Source organism: Chlorocebus sabaeus, chromosome 6 (genome assembly GCF_047675955.1).
Source record: "Chlorocebus sabaeus isolate Y175 chromosome 6, mChlSab1.0.hap1, whole genome shotgun sequence".
NCBI classification, from domain to species: domain Eukaryota; kingdom Metazoa; phylum Chordata; class Mammalia; order Primates; family Cercopithecidae; genus Chlorocebus; species Chlorocebus sabaeus.
In genome coordinates this window covers 10,244,772-10,263,638 of record NC_132909.1, presented here as the reverse complement: position 1 = coordinate 10,263,638, position 18,867 = coordinate 10,244,772, and the positions used below count along the sequence as shown (strand labels likewise).

The following is an 18,867-nucleotide window of genomic DNA, read 5'->3' as shown; positions in this document are numbered from 1 at the left end:
GTTAAGGGCGAGGCCTCTGCAGTGAGCCTGCCTGGGCTCAAATCCCAGCCTGGGCAGGGCGCAGTAGCTCACACCTGTAATCCCAGCACTTTGGGAGGCCAAGGGGGGCGCATCACCTGAGGTCAGGGGTTCAGACCAGCCTGGCTGACATAGTGAAACTGTCTCTACTAAAAATATAAAAAATTAGCTGGGCATGGTGGTGCATGCCTGTAATCCCAGCTACTTGGGAGGCTGAGGTAGGAGAATCACTTGAACCCGGGAAGCAGAGGTTGCAGTGAGCCAAGATCGCGTCATTGCACTCCATGCACTTGTATGGGCAACAAGAGTCAAAAAAAAAAAAAAATTCCCAGCCTGACCCCTTACCAGCTACAGGATCTCAGCCAGATGACTAACCTCTCTGAGCCTATTTCCTCATCTACTGTGTAGGGATCACAGAAGCACCTGCCTCTGGGGATTTAGGGAAGGTGAATGAGTTGTACGTGCGGGGTACCTAAACCAGCACCCAGCACATAGCAGGCCCGCTATCAGTGGTTTTATTTTATTTTATTTTTTTATTTTTATTTTATTTTTTTTTGAGACGGAGTCTTGCTCTGTATCCCGGGCTGGACTGCAGTGGCCGGATCTCAGCTCACTGCAAGCTCCGCCTCCCGGGTTTACGCCATTCTCCTGCCTCAGCCTCCCGAGTAGCTGGGACTACAGGCGCCCGCCACCTCGCCCGGCTAGTTTTTTTGTATTTTTAGTAGAGACGGGGTTTCACCGTGTTAGCCAGGATGGTCTCGATCTCCTGACCTCGTGATCCGCCCGTCTCGGCCTCCCAAAGTGCTGGGATTACAGGCTTGAGCCACCGCGCCCGGCCCAGTGGTTTTATTATTGTCACAGTCGGTCCTCATTCTTCACAGATCCCGTATTTGCGAATTCACCTACTTGCGAAAATTGGTAACCCCAAAACGGTGCTGGTCATTTGCAGAAGTGGGTAGAGTGGCCAGAAAAATTGAGCTGCCTGACATGCAGGTTCCCAGCTGAGGTCGGGCCCAGCAGCACTCTGATGTCTTGTTTCAGCTCAGATTGCAAAGCAGTGTCCTTTTTGCAATCGATTTAGTGCCACATTTTTCATATCTTTGTGAGTCTTTTTTTTTTTTTTTTTTTTGAGACGGAGTCTCGCTCTGTCACCCAGGCTGGAGTGCAAGTGGTGTGATCTCGGCTCACTGCAAGCAGCTCCACCTCCTGTGTTCAAGTGATTTTCGTGCCTCGGTCCCCTGAGTAGGTGCGACTACAGGCACCCACCACCACGCCTGGCTAATTTTTTCTATTTTTAGTAGAGACTAAAGGGTTTTGCCATGTTGGCCAGGCTGGTCTCGAACTCCTGACCTCAAGTGATTTGCCCGCCTCAGCCTCCCAAAGTGCCAGGATACAGGCATGAGCCGCTGCACCCGACTGCCTTTGTGCTTCTTATTGGTGATTTCTCTGTTTAAAATGGCTCCTAGGCCAGATGCGGTGGCTCACTCCTGTAATCCCAACACTTTGGGAGGCCAAGGTGGGTGGATCACTTCAAGTCAGGAGTTTGAGACCAGCCTGGCCAATATGGTGAAACCCTGTCTCTACTTAGCCAGGTGCAGTGGCACACGCCTGTATCCCAGCTACTCGGGAGGCTGAGGTGGGAGAATCGGTTGCACCCAAGAGATGGAGGTTGCAGTGAGCCAAGATTGCATCACTGCACTCCAGCCTGGGTGACAGAGCGAGACTCCGTCTCAAAAAAAGAAAAACAAAACAAACAAAAAAAACCCAAATAAATAAAATAAAATGGCTCCAAGCAGGGTGTAGAAATCTAGTGTTCCTAAGGGCAGTGAGGCTGTGATGTGCCTTCTGGAGAAAATACCTGTGTTAGAGAAGCTTCCTTCAGGTAGGAGTGATGGTCCTGTTGGCCGTGAGTTCAATGTGAATGAATCAACAATATAGATTAAATAAGATGTCTTCAGACAGAAACGCATATAAGTCAAGGTGATGTATTGATTGATTGATGGGCAAAAATACTGTGGCCAGAGCCTGGCAGGAACCTAGCCTTGTATTTTCCCCAGGAGCAGTGGCTCAGTGTTCACGGTGACTTTCTAGAACCTCACTACTGCAAATAACAAGAATTGGCTGTATTTTGTTAGACTGAAGTACCAGTAAATGACACAGTATAATGTTATGTGCTATAGTGTATGTGCTACACATATGTAGTATATATATGGGATAATAGTATGTATAGTGTGGTTTTGTTCAATTTAATTTTTTTATTTTTATTTTATTTTATTTTTATTTTTGAGATGGAGTCTCGCTTTGTTGCCCAGGCTGGAGTGCAGTGGCATAGTCTCGGCTCACTGCAAGCTCCGCCTCCTGGGTTCATGCCATTCTCCTGTCTCAGCCTCCCGAGTAGCTGGGACTACAGGCGCCCACCACCATGCCTGGCTACTTTTTTGTATTTTTAGTAGAGACGGGGTTTCACCGTGTTACCCAGGATGGTCTCGATCTCTTGACCTTGTGATCCGCCTGTCTCGGCCTCCCAAAGTGCTGGGATTACAGGGGTGAGCCACTATGCCCACCAGATTTTTTTATTTTTGAGAGAGGGTCTCACTGTCGCCCAGGCTGGAGTGTAGTGCCACTATCCTAGCTCACAGCATCCTTGACCTCCTGGGCTCAAGCAATCCTCCTGCCTCAGAGTAACTGGAACTACAGGCAAGCAACCATGCCCAGCCAAAAAAATTTCTTTTTATGGAGACAAGATCTCGCTGTGTTGCCTAGCCAGGTTGGTCTTGAACTCCTGGGCTGCAGTGATCCTCCTGCCTCAGCCTCCACAAGTGCTGGATTTACAGGCGTGAGCCACTGCGCCAGCTATTTTGTGTGATTTTAAACTTTTTAAACTTCCCTTGAATGTCACCTTTTCAGCCTCCCATCTCTGTTCCGTCCCCCTCCTTTGTCCATCCCTCTCCCACCTACCTCCCATAGCTCTGTCCATCTGTGACCACGTCTTTTTCCTTTTCACTGACTTTCTCACTCACTGTCTGTCTCTCATTTTCTCCACAGCTGGCCCCCAAGAGGACCCTTACCAAGTCCCCAGCTGGGGGCCCCGCGTAGACCTGGAGTGGACACGCCCCTCCTTCCCTTCATGATTCGTTTGTAGCGCAGGTAACCAGCGAAGCATCTCTGTTATTCCTGGAGGGGCAACCGTCTCTCATTCCACCTCCCCAGCACCACCTTGGCCCCTGGATGAGGAAGGAGCATTCCTTCCTGGAAGAGCCTGGCTAAGCCATGTCTCCAGCTCTTTCTTCTCCCACCTGGGTCATTTGGGCCATCACCCTGCCTCTGCATTAGTGCAGGCAAAATCTTTCTCCCTGCCCCTTTCCCCTTTTCTCCAGATTCTTTGCAGACCATGCCTTTGTGTGCCTTCTATGAGCGGGTTGGGGAGGGAAGGGGCTCATAGGTCATGGACCTGGTGACACAGCGGGAGGAAGCCTGGTAGGGCGGGGATATGGAGCAGGTGAGAGCATGTCCTCACCGCTTTCTAAGGCAGCAGGAGCCCTGGGGACAGTCCCCACAGCCAACCCCTGAGAGGGAGAGTAATTGGCATGTGGGACTCTGGGGATGCATGTGTCTCTGTCTGTGCTGCAGGGAGGGGGATCCGTGAACCCTGGAAAAGTATGTGTCACATTTCTTAACCCACATGCATGTTTTGGCATGAAACATGCATGTGTCGTCAGATTTTTCACAGTATGATTCAGCAAATACCCCCCAACCTACTGTGGGAGGACCCTGGCCAGGGCTCTTCATTATGTCACTGAGCACTGGGGTTGGAGGACTTGGGGGTGGCACTGGGGAGGCCCCTGTTAGGGAAGTTCAGAGTATGCTGTCAGGGTGAGGGACTGTGCACCAGCCGAGGGTTCATGTAAGATTATATATGTGAGGTTTTTGGGTGGGGATGGTGACCCATGGCAGTTGTCACGTCGTCAGTGAGGTTTGGGACTCCCTACCCCAACGAAAAAGGAGGGTAAGGGAACTCCACACTCCTGAGCTGTAAATTCCCACCATTCAGGGATCAGGTCTTCTTTTCCATTGTGTATTGTATGTGTCATTGGGAGGAGAGGGAGGCAGAGGGTACAGGAAGCGATGAAGGGATGAGTGACTGGAAGGATGGGTCTGTGTGGGTATTTGACAGAAGGGAAGGAGGGGTGTTTGAATGGAAGCTTGGAAGGATGGAGGGATGGATAGGTAGGTGGATGGAAGGATGTAGGGGCAACCTGGGTGTAGGGGATGGGTGGGTAGATGGATGGAAGGATGGAGGGATGGGTAGATGGATGGATGGAGGGATGGGTAAGTAGACGGATGGAAGGATGGAGGGATTGGTGGGTAGATGGATGGATGGAGGGATGGGTAGGTAGATGTATGAAAGGATAGAGGGATGGATGGGTAGATAGATGGAAGGATAGAGGGATGGATAAGTAGATGGAAGGATGGAGGATGGGTAGGTAGATGGATGGAAGGATGGAGGGATGGGTAGGTAGATGCATGGAAGGATGGAGGATTGGTAGGTATATGGATGGAAGGATGGAGGGATGGGTAGGTAGATGTATGAAAGGATAGAGGGATGGATGGGTAGATAGATGGAAGGATAGAGGGATGGATAAGTAGATGGAAGGATGGAGGATGGGTAGGTAGATGGATGGAAGGATGGAGGGATGGGTAGGTAGATGCATGGAAGGATGGAGGATTGGTAGGTATATGGATGGAAGGATGGAGGGATGGGTAGGTAGATGTATGAAAGGATAGAGGGATGGATGGGTAGATAGATGGAAGGATAGAGGGATGGATAAGTAGATGGAAGGATGGAGGATGGGTAGGTAGATGGATGGAAGGATGGAGGGATGGGTAGGTAGATGCATGGAAGGATGGAGGATTGGTAGGTATATGGATGGAAGGATGGAGGGATGGGTAGGTAGATGTATGAAAGGATAGAGGGATGGATGGGTAGATAGATGGAAGGATAGAGGGATGGGTAAGTAGATGGAAGGATGGAGGATGTGTAGGTAGATGGATGGAAGGATGGAGGGATGGGTAGGTAGGTGGATGGAAGGATGGAGGATGTGTAGGTAGGTGGATGGAAGGATGGAGGATGGGTAGGTAGATGGATGGAAGGATGGAGGGATGGGTAGGTAGATGCATGGAAGGATGGAGGGATGGGTAGGTAGATAGATGGAAGGATAGAGGGATGGGTAAGTAGATGGAAGGATGGAGGATGTGTAGGTAGATGGATGGAAGGATGGAGGATTGGTAGGTATATGGATGGAAGGATGGAGGATGGGTAGGTAGATGGGTAGAAGGATGGAGGGATGGGTAGGTAGGTGGATGGAAAGATGGAGGATGTGTAGGTAGATGTATGGAAGGATGGAGGGATGGGTAGGTAGATGGATGGAAGGATGGAGGGATGGGTAGGTAGATGGATGGATGGAGGGATGGGTAGGTATATGGATGGAAGGATGGAGGATTGGTAGGTATATGGATGGAAGGATGGAGAATGTGTAGGTAGATGGATGGAAGGATGGAGGGTGGGTAGGTATATGGATGGAAGGATGGAGGATGGGTAGGTAGATGGATGGAAGGATGGAAGATGGGTAGGTAGATGGATGGAAGGATGGAGCATGGGTAGGTAGATGGATGGAAGGATGGAGGGATGGGTAGGTAGATGGATGGAAGGATGGAGGGATGGGTAGGTAGATGGATGGAAGGATGGAGGATGGGTAGGTAGATGGATGGAAGGATGGAGGGATGGGTAGGTAGATGGATGGAAGGATGGAGGGATGGGTAGGTAGATGGATGGAAGGATGGAAAGATGGGTAGGTAGATGGATGGAAGGATGGAGGGATGGGTAGGTAGGTGGATGGAAAGATGGAGGATGTGTAGGTAGATGGATGGAAGGATGGAGGGATGGGTAGGTATATGGATGGAAGGATGGAGGGATGGGTAGGTAGGTGGATGGAAAGATGGAGGATGTGTAGGTAGATGTATAGAAGGATGGAGGGATGGGTAGGTAGACGGAAGGATGGAGGGATGGGTAGGTAGATGGATGGATGGAGGGATGTGTAGGTATATAGATGGAAGGATGGAGGATGGGTAGGTATATGGATGGATGGAGGGATGGGTAGGTATATGGATGGAAGGATGGAGGATGGGTAGGTATATGGATGGAAGGATGGAAGATGGGTAGGTAGGTGGATGGAAAGATGGAGGATGTGTAGGTAGATGGATGGAAGGATGGAAAGATGGGTAGGTAGATGGATGGAAGGATGGAGGGTGGGTAGGTATATGGATGGAAGGATGGAGGGTGGGTAGGTAGATGGATGGAAGGATGGAGGATGGGTAGGTAGATGGATGGAAAGATGGAGGATGGATAGGTAGATGGATGGAAGAATGGAGGGATGGGTAGGTAGATGGAAGGATGGAGGGAGGAAGAGACTGATGGCTAGAGGGAGGAAGGAGGAAGCTTTGGAGGGAGGGTTGTCTAGTTAAATGTTTCTGAGGGCTGGTTGGATGTTTGGAGGGATGTTTGGAAAGATAAAGAAGTGGATGAATGGATGGAGGCAGAGAAGGGAGGGATGTTTTGGAGGGTTGGAGGAATATTTGGAGGGGTGTTTGAAGGGAGGGAAGGCTAGGTGGATGTGAGCGTGGATGGGTAAATAAATACAGAGAATACCTGCTTCCCCTGGTGTCAGATGGGAATAACGATCCCTTCCCTATGGGGGTGGAACAAGCTAACATTGCTGAAGTGCTCAGACAGTGCCTGGCACCTATCGAGTGCTCGACAAATGTTAGCCATCCTCATCCTCATCATTCAGACCATGGGGCTCAGCCTTACCCCGGTGGCTTCTCTGACTCAGAACTCCCCTTCTCATGAGCCCCTTTCCCTTGCTTCTGCCTCAGCTTCCCCACCACCCTCCCCTTCCTTGGGAACACACTGCAGATGTCTTCAGGGGCCACTCAGAGCCTTAAGCCACAAAGCCCTTCTTGCTGTCTACACTGGCTCCCTCACTCCTTCACCTGTTTATATGTAGGACAGACCCCCACCACACGCCCACACGGGGAGGCAAGACAGCAGGGTGGTGAAGAGCAGGGCTCAGGAGCCAGGCTTCCTAGGTTCCAGGCCTGGCTCTGCTGCCTGCTTGCTGGGAGACGGAGGATGACCCTCCCGGTGCCTCCAGTTCTCATCTGCAAAGTACGGGCCGTGGGGCCCCTCCTGGGATATCCTGAGGATTAACTTAGTGTGTGTGAGGCACAGTCAGGACCCACTTAGTCTCGGTTGATACCATCATCATCATCATCATCATCATCAGGTGCTGGGAGAGTCGGAGCGGGAGGAAAAGGACCCTGTCCCTGGTCAGCGGTTTCTGGCTGGGAGGGCACCTGGGGGCATTCCTTGTCCCCGTCTATCCCCATGAACTCAAGGGAACAGAAACTCTGACCCCCTTCAGGGGGTTCCCCTGAAGGGAGGGGGCCAGGCAAGCTGCCAAAATCTAACCTTGTCTCCCTCGCCCTCTTCCTGACCCCACCCCATCCAGTGGCGATGGATGATGAGGATGGGAGATGCTTACTAGACGTGATTTGGTGAGTAACGGGCTCCCCACCCCCTGCCCTCTGTCTCAACCCCTCCCCTCCCTCCCCTCCCCAGCTCCTTACCTCCTCAGCTTCTCTTCCTCTTCTCTTCCAGTGATCCACAGGCCCTCAATGACTTCTTGCATGGATCTGAGAAGGTAAGCTTGGGCGCAGGGAGAGGCATTCCCTATGTGGGGGGGCTGTATAATTGGGAGTGAGGGACAGGGAGAGACACGTCCCCTTGATGCAGTAGCCATCTGCCTTGTGGCTTCTAACGCCAGGCACTGGAGTTACGGCAATGAGCAAAACTCATGGTAAATCCCTGTCCTCCTGCCATGGACACCTCCTTGGTAAACAAAGAAACCAGTCACTAATAAAGGTCATGGTGAATAGTACCACGTAGAGTATGATAAAAAAATAATAATGTCATTTGCACAATGAAAGAGGTTTAAAAGAAAATAAATGAGTCCCAGGGGCTCCTTTAGATAGTGTGGTCAGAGAGGGTCACATGAGGGAGGTAACATTGAAGGTGAGACCTGAAGGATCACAGCAAGGTGGCCAGGGCCAGTGCTCCTGGCAGGGGGAACAGCAAGTTCAAAGGTGGGAGAGAGCTTGGCATGGTTGAGGAACACAGAAAGGAGGCTGGTGGGGCCAAACTGAAGGGGAAACTAGTAGGAGGTGAGACTGTAGTAGGTAAAAACCACCAGGTTATGCAGGCCTGGAAGCCCAATAGAGGAGTTGTTATTTTTATTCTGAATGTGACAGGCAGCTCTGATGGGCTCTTAAACAGGAGAATGCCATATTTGATTTGCTGCCCAGAGAACAGAACAAAATGGGGAAAAGTAGAAGTCTGTTGAGCTCTGAGCAACTGTATTAGTATCTATGGCTGTGTAACAGATTATGCCAGCATGCAGTACCTTCAACAATTGTTAGAGCTCTTGCAGTGTCTGAGGGTCAGGAATCTGGGAGCAGCTTAGCTGGGTGGTTCAGGCTCAGGGACTCTCATGAGGTTGTAGTCAAGCTGTGGGCTGGGGCTGCAGTCATCCGAAGGCTTGACTGGGGCTGGCAGATGTGCTTCCACCAGGACTTATTCCCGTGGCTGTTGGCAGGAGGCCTCAGCTCCTCACCACGGGGGCCTTTCCGTAGTGCTGCTTGAGTGTCTTCACAGCATGGCAGCTGGCTTCCCCCAGAACGAGTAATCCGAGAGAGGACACAGGAGGAAGCTGCAGTGCCCTTAATGATGCAGTCTCCAAAGTCCCATGCCCTTCCTCCTATCACACTGTATTCACTAGAAGCTAATCAGTCAGTCTGGCCAGCACATACAGGGAGGAGAATTGAGCTCCACCTCTTGAAAGGAGAGGTATCAAATAATTTGTAGAGCAGAGGCATGAGCAATGGGATGATGGCAGCCTGGGCCATGGTGCAGGCAGTGGGGGAGGCATGCGGCACTGGATTTGGGATCTCTCTGGGAGGTGGCATCAGCCAGACTTGCTGGTGGACTTGATGTTGAGGGGGAGAGAGTGTCCACCATGGCTCCTGGATTTTGGCTTGGGCAACTGAGTGGATTCTGGTGCCATTTTCTGAGGTTGGAAATTTGGGGAAGATTCCGGAAGTCCAGGTGGTGCTGGTGGATGTACAAGTTGGGGTTCTGGAGAGATGTCCAGCTGGAACAAGAAATTAGGGAAGCCCCAGCCATAGCCAGACATTCACTGGGCACATACGTGGATGCCAGGGCCTGTTCTGGGCACTAAGGATGGTGCTAGGCATCCGAGAAGGCCCTGCCCTTCCAGAGACGGCACTGCAGGGCTTGTCAGGTGCCTGGATGGTGGGCGTGCCAGGCACTCAGGCTGCATTGGGAATAGAGTACTTAGTGAGAAGGCACAGGAGCTGTTGGACCACAGGTGACCACTGCTGAAGGTTGTGCTACTGGAGAGACTGGGGGCAATGGCAGGGCACAGCTTGGGCAGAGGTGTGGTGGAGGCAGGATTCTGGAATTCAAGGCAGTCACCGCAGGATCATTTTGCAGGCCAGGCTCGGGGACTCAGCGCTGGGGATGCCTTGGGTTTTAGGCAGGCACCCAAGCCCCTGCCTTTGGGGCCTCTTCTCGGAGGCCAGAGTTTCCCATGCCCCCAGCCCTCTCCCATCCCAACCCTTGTCTTTTTGTCCCGAGTGACCCTAAATTGGTTTCTGCTCCAGAGCATGGGCCTGCCCTACTGACCTTTGACCTTGGATGGGGTGGGTCTTGTTGCAGCTTGACAGTGATGACCTCCTGGATAATCCCGGGGAGGCCCAAAGTGCCTTCTATGAAGGTCCTGGGGTAAGTGCCGTGGCTCCCAATCTTCACCTGAGCTGTTGGGGCCGCCAGTGGGAGGGGGCCCTGAAGGCAAGAGGGGAGGCTTGGGCTCATCTCCTGAGGGCCATTGACAGAGGAGGGCGGGGGTGGGCCTCTGAGGGTGGCTGGACTACCCTGGCAGTGCAGGAGGGAGCAGAACTGGGGAGCCCTGGGGGTGGCCAACATGGGCGAGGCTGACCGTGCCTTGCAAGGCCCCTCGGGGAAGAGGTGAGGGTCCCCGAGGCCTTGGGGCCCTGGGGTGGCTGGTGCAGAGTGGTTCTGGGGAGCTGAAGCAGATGTGGGTTGTGGGGTTCACAGGGGTACTCCTCTGGAGAGCAGAGGGCTGGGGGAGGCCTGGGGTCCTGCCCAACTCAGCCATGGCGGGGTGTGACCTAGGGGAGGGGCCTCCTCACCTGCAGACTTCAGTCTTCACCTGGACAGTGAAGACGGGTGCTGAGCAAAGCCCAGAGTGGCCAATGCAGACGACGTTTATCGAGCACCTACTGTGTGCCTGACTGTGCCGGTCCCATGACTGAGTGCCAGTTGTCCACACCACGGTGGCCACCTCCTTCCTCTTTCTCCCTCTTCTGTTGCTGCTTTCCCCTCTTCACCTTTTCTTTCCCCACTCTTCCTTTGGCCTCCTCCCTCCACGCCTCCCCTTCCTCATTCCCCCTCCTCACCCTCCCACCTTCCCTCTTCATCATCAGAACACGCATTCACCAAACACTTATACGACTGGCCCTTCCTTGTCATCTTCATTTAGTTCTCACGGCTATAATATCATATTCCAAATAGCTTATGTTTCATAATATAAATGATGAGGAAATGCAGTAATTATATAATGTTGGTCCATTTACAGGCCCAGTAACAGCAGTGATCCTGTTACTCTTTTGTGATCACACTTCTTACTATGACCACCTTGTTTGTATACCCTAAGATCCCTGGTCAGGTTCTAAACACTCTCTGCACGTGACGTCAGTGAATTTCCACAGGCATCCCAGGAGGCAGGTTGGTTGTGACCATCTGGCAGTTAAGAGCTCAGGGGGTCACAGTGGCCTGCCTGGTCCTCAGTCGGTTGGAGGCTGAGTTGGAGCCTTGTCTGCCTGCCACTCCCCTCCACTCACCAGTGGTTGACCCAGGCAGTCCCCTCATCTGTGAAATGAGGAAGGGAGCAGCACCTGCCTCATGGGACTGTCACCAATAACAGCATGGACAATCACAATAATAATGACAGTGATGATGATAGATGCTTCTCGTGCACCTGCCAGGGGCCGGGTGCTACTGTGAACCCTCCATGTGGATTTATTGAGAATCTTGGAAGCTGCAGGTTTTGATGGGTTATCTGGTTAGGTATTGGTGGAGATGGAAAACTGGATCATAAGTATTGTTTGTGGGGCTATCCACACATATGCATGCTGATATTTTTCCATGCGTGTCCTGGGTTGCAGTCCAGGATAGCATGAAAAGCACTTAAAAAGCATTGAGTCCAGGCATGGTGGCTCACGCCTGTAATCCCAGCACTTTGGGAGGCCGAGGTGGGCGATCGCCTGAGGTTGGGAGTTCGAGACCAGCCTGACCAACATGGAGAAACCCTGTCTCTACCAAAAATACAAAATTAGCCAGGCGTGGTGGTGCATTCCTGTAATCCCAAGTACTTGGGAGGCTGAGGCAGGAGAATTGCTTGCACCCAGCAGGCAGAGGTTGCGGTGAGCCAAGATCTCCACCAGCTTGGGCAACAAGAGTGAAACTCTTGTCTCAAAAAAAAAAAAAAAACCCAAAAAACAAAAAGCATTGAACTCACAGTGCGGTTGGCATAGAAGCTCACAAATGGGAGTGGCTGCTGATGTGAGCTTTTCTCCACCAGGACTATGACCGCTTGTGGGAAACCTTTAGGGCCAGGTGTGTTTCAGAATTTCGAATTTCTCAAATTCTGGAAAAGTGGTGCCATGTGTGTGGTGTGTGTAATGTCACACGCTTGCCTTTCGATGGCCAAACGTAGGAAGTCACATCATGTGGATAAATGGATCCCACCTAAAGTGCCATGTCGGTTCTGCTCAGGTTTTTCTGCCAACAGAGCTATGAAACCAGTCTCAGTTCTTAGAGCTTTTTGGGTTTTGTAATTACAGATAAGTGTCGTAGGCCTGTATTGACTATTTAAACAATAGTTGCTTGTTTTTATTTATCTTTGTTTTGTTTTGTTTGAGACGGAGTCTCGCTCTGTCACCCAGGCTGGAGTGCAGTGGCAGGGTCTCGGCTTATTACAGCCCCGCCTCCCAGGCTCCAGCCATTCTCCTGCCTCAGCCTCCTGAGTAGCTAGGACTGCAGGTGCCCGCCACCACGCCTGGCTAATTTTCGTATTTTTAGTAGAGACAGGGTTTCACCATGTTGGCCAGGCTGGTCTCAAACTCCTGGTCTCAAGTGATCCGCCTGCCTCTGCCTCCCAAAGTGCTGGGATTACAGATGTGATCCACTGTGCCTAGACTTTATTTTTGGTTTCTGGGCATCAGCTGGTAGAGATTGGGGGACAGCACCCCTGCGGGCTTGGGTTAGATGGGCATGGGTGTGCGATGCAAGATCACGTTGGGCGCCGGGACCAGTGGTGATGAGCTGAGGCCATCAACAGCGGCTGTCCCGAGGGCGCCCCACTGGGTCTTACTCTTGTCACTTAGGCTGGAGTACAGTGACACAATCATAGCTCACTGTAGCCTGGAACTCCTGGGCTTAAGTGATCCTCTCACCTCAGGCTCCCAATGTGCTAAGATTATAGGCATGAGTCACTGTGCCTGGACTTGAAGAATACTTTTTTTTTTTTATTACATTTTACTCATGGGTACAGATGGAGAAACTGAGGTCAGATCAAGCACACCCTAGGTTACACAGCTAAGCCTTGGCAGAGCTGGGATTTGATCCCGGGTCCAGCCACTTGCAGGTGGAATGTTCTTTTTTCTTTCTTTCTTTTTTTTTTTTTTTTTTCCTTTTTTTCTCAGACAAAGTTTTGCCCCTGTCGCCCAGGCTGGTGTGCTCGTAGCTCCACTATGCAGCCACAAACTCTTGGGCTTGAGTGATCCTCCCACCTCAGCCTCCCAAGTAGCTAAGACCACAGGCACATGGTACCACCCCTGGCTAATTTTTCTTTTTAAAAATTTTTTTATGGAGACAGGGCCTCAGTATGTTGCCCAGGCTGGTCTCGAACTCTTTGACGCAAGCCATCCTCCTACCTCAGCCTCCCAAAGCGCTGAGACTACAAGCGTGAGCCACCATGGCAGGCGGGAATGTTCTTTCTTGAACATGGCTGCCCTGTCACCTCAGCATTCTTTGCTGCAGCTGTGGCCTGAGCCTAGCCCCTTGCTAACCTCAGCTTATTCCTTCCCACCTTTCCTGGCCTCCAGCTCCATGTGCAAGAAGCCTCTGGCAACCACCTGAACCCAGAGCCCAACCAGCCGGCCCCCAGTGTGGACCTAGACTTCCTGGAAGATGACATCCTGGGCTCTCCTGCGACAGGGGGCGGCGGCGGGGGCGGTGGGGGCGCTGACCAGCCCTGTGACATCCTCCAGCAGAGCCTCCAAGAGGCCAACATCACAGAGCAGACGCTGGAGGCTGAGGCTGAGCTGGACCTGGGTCCCTTCCAGCTGCCCACCCTGCAGCCTGCGGATGGTGGAGCAGGCCCGACAGGCGCTGGAGGGGCGGCGGCCGTGGCTGCGGGGCCCCAAGCCCTCTTCCCAGGCGGCACCGACCTGCTGGGGCTGCAGGGCCCGCCCACCGTGCTGACCCACCAGGCCCTGGTGCCGCCCCAGGACGTGGTCAACAAAGCCCTGAGTGTTCAGCCGTTCTTGCAGCCTGTGGGCCTGGGCAACGTGACACTGCAGCCCATCCCGGGCCTCCAAGGCCTGCCCAATGGCAGCCCTGGGGGCGCCACGGCGGCCACGCTGGGCCTGGCGCCCATCCAGGTCGTGGGCCAGCCCGTCATGGCGCTCAACACGCCCACCTCCCAGCTCCTGGCCAAGCAGGTGCCCGTCAGTGGCTACCTGGCCTCGGCGGCCGGCCCCTCAGAGCCCGTGACCCTGGCGTCGGCCGGTGTCTCGCCACAGGGGGCTGGCCTGGTCATCCAGAAGAACCTCCCGGCCGCTGTGGCCACCACGCTCAATGGGAACTCTGTGTTCGGAGGCGCCGGGGCCGCCTCGGCTCCCAGCGGGGCGCCCTCGGGACAGCCGCTGGCGGTGGCCCCAGGCCTCGGCTCGTCGCCACTGGTCCCGGCGCCCAACGTGATCCTGCATCGCACGCCCACGCCCATCCAGCCCAAGCCCGCGGGGGTGCTGCCCCCCAAGCTCTACCAGCTGACACCCAAGCCGTTCGCGCCCGCGGGCGCCACGCTCACCATCCAGGGAGAGCCGGGGGCACTCCCGCAGCAGCCCAAGGCCCCACAGAACCTGACGTTCATGGCGGCGGGGAAGGCGGGCCAGAACGTGGTGCTGTCGGGCTTCCCCGCGCCTGCGCTGCAGGCGAATGTCTTCAAGCAGCCACCGGCCACCACTACCGGGGCGGCCCCGCCGCAGCCCCCCGGAGCCCTGAGCAAGCCCATGAGCGTCCACCTCCTGAACCAAGGCAGCAGCATCGTCATCCCCGCCCAGCACATGCTGCCGGGCCAGAACCAGTTCCTACTGCCTGGCGCCCCCGCGGTCCAGCTCCCGCAGCAGCTCTCAGCCCTGCCGGCCAACGTGGGCGGGCAGATCCTGGCAGCTGCCGCCCCCCACACGGGTGGACAGCTCATCGCGAATCCCATCCTCACCAACCAGAACCTGGCGGGTCCACTGAGCCTGGGCCCCGTGTTGGCCCCCCACTCTGGGGCCCATAGCGCGCACATCCTCTCCGCCGCCCCCATCCAGGTGGGCCAGCCTGCGCTCTTCCAGATGCCCGTGTCGCTGGCGGCGGGCAGCCTGCCCACGCAGAGCCAGCCAGCGCCCGCCGGGCCGGCCGCCACCACCGTCCTCCAGGGGGTCACCCTGCCCCCCAGCGCCGTGGCCATGCTCAACACCCCTGACGGCCTGGTGCAGCCGGCCACCCCTGCCGCCGCCACCGGGGAGGCCGCGCCCGTCCTCACGGTGCAGCCTGCCCCCCAGGCGCCCCCGGCGGTCAGCACACCCCTGCCCCTGGGCCTCCAGCAGTCGCAGGCGCAGCAGCCCCCGCAGGCCCCCACCCCACAGGCTGCTGCCCCGCCTCAGGCCACCACCCCCCAGCCCAGCCCTGGCCTGGCGTCTAGCCCGGAGAAGATCGTCCTGGGACAGCCGCCGTCTGCCACCCCTACGGCCATCCTCACTCAGGACTCCCTGCAGATGTTCCTGCCCCAGGTAAGCAGGGCAGGACAGGGGAGCAGGTACCAGAGGAGGCGGATTTGGGAGGAGGAGGGGCCCTGGGGCGAGGCGCCAAGATCCAAAAGTGGATGCCACTGTGGCAGCTGTGGGGGAAGGTCTCAGTATGGCACAGGTGGCCCCTAAGAGGAGGCCGGAGGGCTGAGGGCCCTGGCTGAACTGGCAGGAAGTTGGATTGGCAGGCTGGCTGACAGACGAGAGGCAGGACAACTGTTAGGCAACGAGATGGACTGGCAGACAGACAGACAAGGGGAGGGACCAGCGAACAGACAGAAGGTCAGGCACTGGCTGGGCTGCTGACAGACAGGGAGACGAGAGGGACCGGCAGGGAGAGGGACTAGTGCACGGACAGAGAAGGGCAGGCACTGGCTGATCTGCTGACAGACAGGAAGAGGGACTGGCAGATGGACAGAGAAAGGCAGGCACTAGCTGGCCTGCTGACAGACAAGGAGAGGGATCTCAGACAGGAAGTGGACAAGACAGGGACAGACGGACAGGCAGGTGGGCCAGGAGAGAGGATTGGCAAGGTGGAGCTGGCAGAGGGGCCAATGGGAGCCCAGAATGGAGCGGGCTGCCTGGGTTTTGGCCTCCATGGCCTCTGTGCCTGGCACCCTGCCTGCCGGCCTGCCCACTACCCTGTTCTCTGGAGCCCTGGGAGCGTCAGTAGGGGCAGAGGTCTCGGGTGGGGTGGTCGAGGGCCCGTGGGGGCGGCCTTCTGACCCTGTGCGGGCTGCCCGTTGCAGGAGAGGAGCCAGCAGCCCCTCTCTGCAGAGGGCCCCCACCTCTCCGTGCCTGCCTCGGTCATAGTCAGCGCCCCGCCTCCCGCCCAAGACCCAGCCCCGGCCACCCCCGTCGCCAAAGGAGCTGGCCTCGGCCCTCAGGCCCCCGACGGCCAGGCTTCCCCGGCTCCGGCCCCCCAGGTAGAGGGACCCCAGCAGCGTGTGTCCGCAGCACAGACCCAGCCTCGCCCCTCCTGCCCGCTCTCCCGCTCCTCGCTCTCCGCCCTGCCTGCGTCTCTGTCCTGCTGACTTGGAACACAGAGCTCTCCTTCACCCCCAGAAAGTGTTTCCCAAGTGTCTCCCAATGACCATGGATGCCTGAGACCAGGGCCGGCCCTGGGGGAGCCCATGCGCTGCAGGAATGCAAGACACACACGGAAGGAAATCTCTTCTTTCCTAAAATTATAATTTTCACATTCGAATTAGTAATACATTCAGATAATTCACATTTAAAAAGGTACAAAAAGATGCATAGTGGAGAGCCCCCCTCTCCTGAACCGTAGCCTCCTGTCATCTTCCCAGGGTGGTTTCTTGCATTTGTTATCTGGATAGGGAAACAATCAAATATGGATTCTTTTCCTTCAATTTTTACAAAAGGGGTAGCATCCTCTGCCTGCAGTATTGCATTTTTTATTATTTAAAAATTGATCTTGGAGACCATTCTTCATTCTCTCTTTAAAAAAAAAAAAAATGAGATGGAGTCTTACTCTATCGCCCAGGCTGGAGTACAGTGGCGTGATCTCGGCTCACTGCAACCTCTGCCTCTCATGTTCAAATGATTCTCCTGCCTCAGCCTCCTGAGTAGCTGGGATTACAGGTGCTTGCCACCATGCTGGGCTAATTTTTGTATTTTTAGTAGAGACGGGGTTTCACCATGTTGCCCAGGCTGATCTTGAACTCCGGACCTCAAGTGATCTGTCCGCCTTGGCCTCCCAAAGTGCTGGGATTACAAGTGTTGGCCACTGTGCCCGTTCCCATTCTTCATTCTTTTATATGACTGCGTAGTATTCCACTGTTTGCATGTACTGATATTTATTTAGCCAGTCTAAATTGTTGAGTTTTTAGGTCACTTCTGATCTTTAGCTATTATGAACAAGGCTGTAAAGAATGCCTTTGTATGTATGTCGTTTTGTAGGGTAAGTTCTTCACAAGGAATTTGCTGGCTCTAAAGGCATATGCATTTTTATCTCTGACAGATATTGTCAAATCGCCCCCTGTGGAGTATAAATGAGTTTAATCTTTATCAGCAATATGTGATTATGCCTTCCCCGCCCCGCCCGCAACCTCACCAGTATGTTGAACTTGGCCGATCTAGATAGGTGAAAAATTGTATCTTGTTTTGTTTTCATTTGCATTTCTTTTATTGTGAATGAGTTCAGGCACATTTTCTTAAGAGTAAGAGCTATATGTACTTCCTGTTTTATGAAACTACTCATACCCCTTTGCCTTTGTAAAATCTGGGTTACTGTCATTTTGTTGTAGATTTGTAGAAACTCTTTACATATTAGGAAAATTAGCCTTTTGTCTTAAGAGTAATAAGCAGTATGCTTATGAGTCATAAGCACATAGCAGGTTAGGAAGGGCTAACCTCTTATTCTAGAGCAGTGAAGGGGGTACTCATTCAAAAAGGACCAGTGGATAGGTAGGAAGAGGAGAGTGTGACAGTGACAAGGGCAGGATGGCAGAAGTCAGCATGGGCTTTGACCTTGAACAGCCATTATTTCACTTGCAGGCTCTCCCACTTACCATTTCACCTTTAGCAGCCAATTGTTCATTCCATCAGCAGCTGCTTAGGTAGGCTGAGGGAGCACTAAGGTGGAGTAAATGAGTTAGCACAAAGTAAGCACTTGATAAATGTTTGCTTTTATTATTATTATATATTTTTTGAGACAGACTCTCACTCTGTCACCTAGGCTGGAGTGCAGTGGCAGGATCTCGGCTCGCTGCAACCTCCACCTCCTGGGTTCAAGTGATTCTCCTGCCTCAGCCTCCTGAGTAGCTGGGATTACAGGTGCCCGCCACCACGTTTGGCTAATTTTCATATTTTTAGTAGAGATGGGGTATCACCATGTTGGCCAAGCTGGTCTCAAACTCCTGATCTCAGGTGAACCACCTGCCTCAGCCTCCCAAATTGCTAGGATTACAGGCTCCCGCCACCATGTCTGGCTAATTTTTGTATTTTTAGTAGAGAGATGGGGTTTCGCCATGTTGGCCAGGCTGGTCTCAAACTCCTGACCTCAGGTGATCCACCCGCCTCAGCTTCCCAAAGTGCTGGGATGACAGGTGTGAGCCACCGCACCCGGCCTAGCAGTCTCTCATTTAAACCTCACAACCTCCACCAGGCAGGTGGTAGCATCTCATTTTGCAGGTGAGGAAACAGAGGCAAAGGGAGATTAATTAGCTTGCCCAAGGTTGCCCAGCTCGCAAATGGTAGGGCCTGGATTAAAACCCTGGGGGCTTACTGCTGGAGACACCTGAAGTCTTGAGAAAGCCAGACCTGGGTGTGAATCCAGGTCTGCTTAGTGGAACTCTCTGAGGCATGGTTTTTGCATCTAAAATGGGAATAAGGCCAGTGACCTGACATGATGGCACTGCACAGAGCCAGTGCTCAGTGAACAGACACTTACCGTTAGCAGTTGCAGTAATTATGCTGTAGCTGAACATATTTTTTTAAAAGCAGGGTCTGGCTCTGTCGCCCAGGCTGGAGTACGGTGGTGCAATATTGGCTCCTACAACCTCTGCCTCCCATGCTTAAGTGATCCTCCCACCT

General features: G+C 53.8%; 1 protein-coding gene across 2 annotated transcripts in view; it reads left to right on the top strand.

Annotated features, from left to right (window-relative positions):
• BICRA (BRD4 interacting chromatin remodeling complex associated protein) overlaps positions 1 to 18,867 on the top strand; it is a 103,621-nt gene that overhangs the window by 66,581 nt on the left and 18,173 nt on the right. For both annotated transcript variants that reach the window (XM_007997367.3, XM_007997366.3), the window contains exons 2-7: positions 3,064 to 3,165; positions 7,587 to 7,632; positions 7,736 to 7,778; positions 9,872 to 9,937; positions 13,342 to 15,297; positions 16,062 to 16,238. In XM_007997367.3, the coding sequence (XP_007995558.2) occupies positions 7,592 to 7,632; positions 7,736 to 7,778; positions 9,872 to 9,937; positions 13,342 to 15,297; positions 16,062 to 16,238 (2,283 nt within the window). In that variant the 5' untranslated portion in view covers positions 3,064 to 3,165; positions 7,587 to 7,591. The remainder of the gene's footprint in view (positions 1 to 3,063; positions 3,166 to 7,586; positions 7,633 to 7,735; positions 7,779 to 9,871; positions 9,938 to 13,341; positions 15,298 to 16,061; positions 16,239 to 18,867) is intronic.